Genomic DNA, 317 nt, shown 5'->3' on the forward strand with positions numbered 1-317 from the left:
GTTCACCAACCTGCAGGGGATCTCCACATCCAGCGCCGGACGCATCGTAGTGGCCGACAGCAACAACCAGTGCGTGCAGGTACAGCCCCCACGGGACCCTGCCCCCCCCCCGGGCCCCCCACTGCCCCTGACAGCAACAACCAGTGCATGCAGCTACAGACACCCCCCAGGACCCCCAAATCCCACCAGGACCACCCCCCACTGACCCCTCTGGACAACCTCCTGCCCCCCTCAGGTGTTCTCCAACGAGGGTCAGTTCCGGCTGCGTTTTGGGGTCCGGGGCCGCTCCCCGGGGCAGCTCCAGCGCCCCACGGGGG

General features: G+C 68.8%; 1 protein-coding gene across 1 annotated transcript in view; it reads left to right on the forward strand.

Moving 5' to 3' along the window:
• Positions 1-4: 4 nt before the first annotated feature.
• The window catches only part of LOC103808945 (tripartite motif-containing protein 3-like), a gene marked incomplete at its 5' end in the record, with an annotated part of 2,191 nt that continues 1,878 nt past the window's right edge, over positions 5-317 (forward strand). The window contains 2 exons of the mRNA XM_009081753.1: positions 5-79; positions 236-310. Of these exons, the coding sequence (XP_009080001.1) occupies positions 5-79; positions 236-310 (150 nt within the window). The remainder of the gene's footprint in view (positions 80-235; positions 311-317) is intronic.

This window comes from Acanthisitta chloris, unplaced genomic scaffold, assembly GCF_000695815.1.
Source record: "Acanthisitta chloris isolate BGI_N310 unplaced genomic scaffold, ASM69581v1 scaffold31779, whole genome shotgun sequence".
NCBI classification, from domain to species: Eukaryota; Metazoa; Chordata; class Aves; order Passeriformes; family Acanthisittidae; genus Acanthisitta; species Acanthisitta chloris.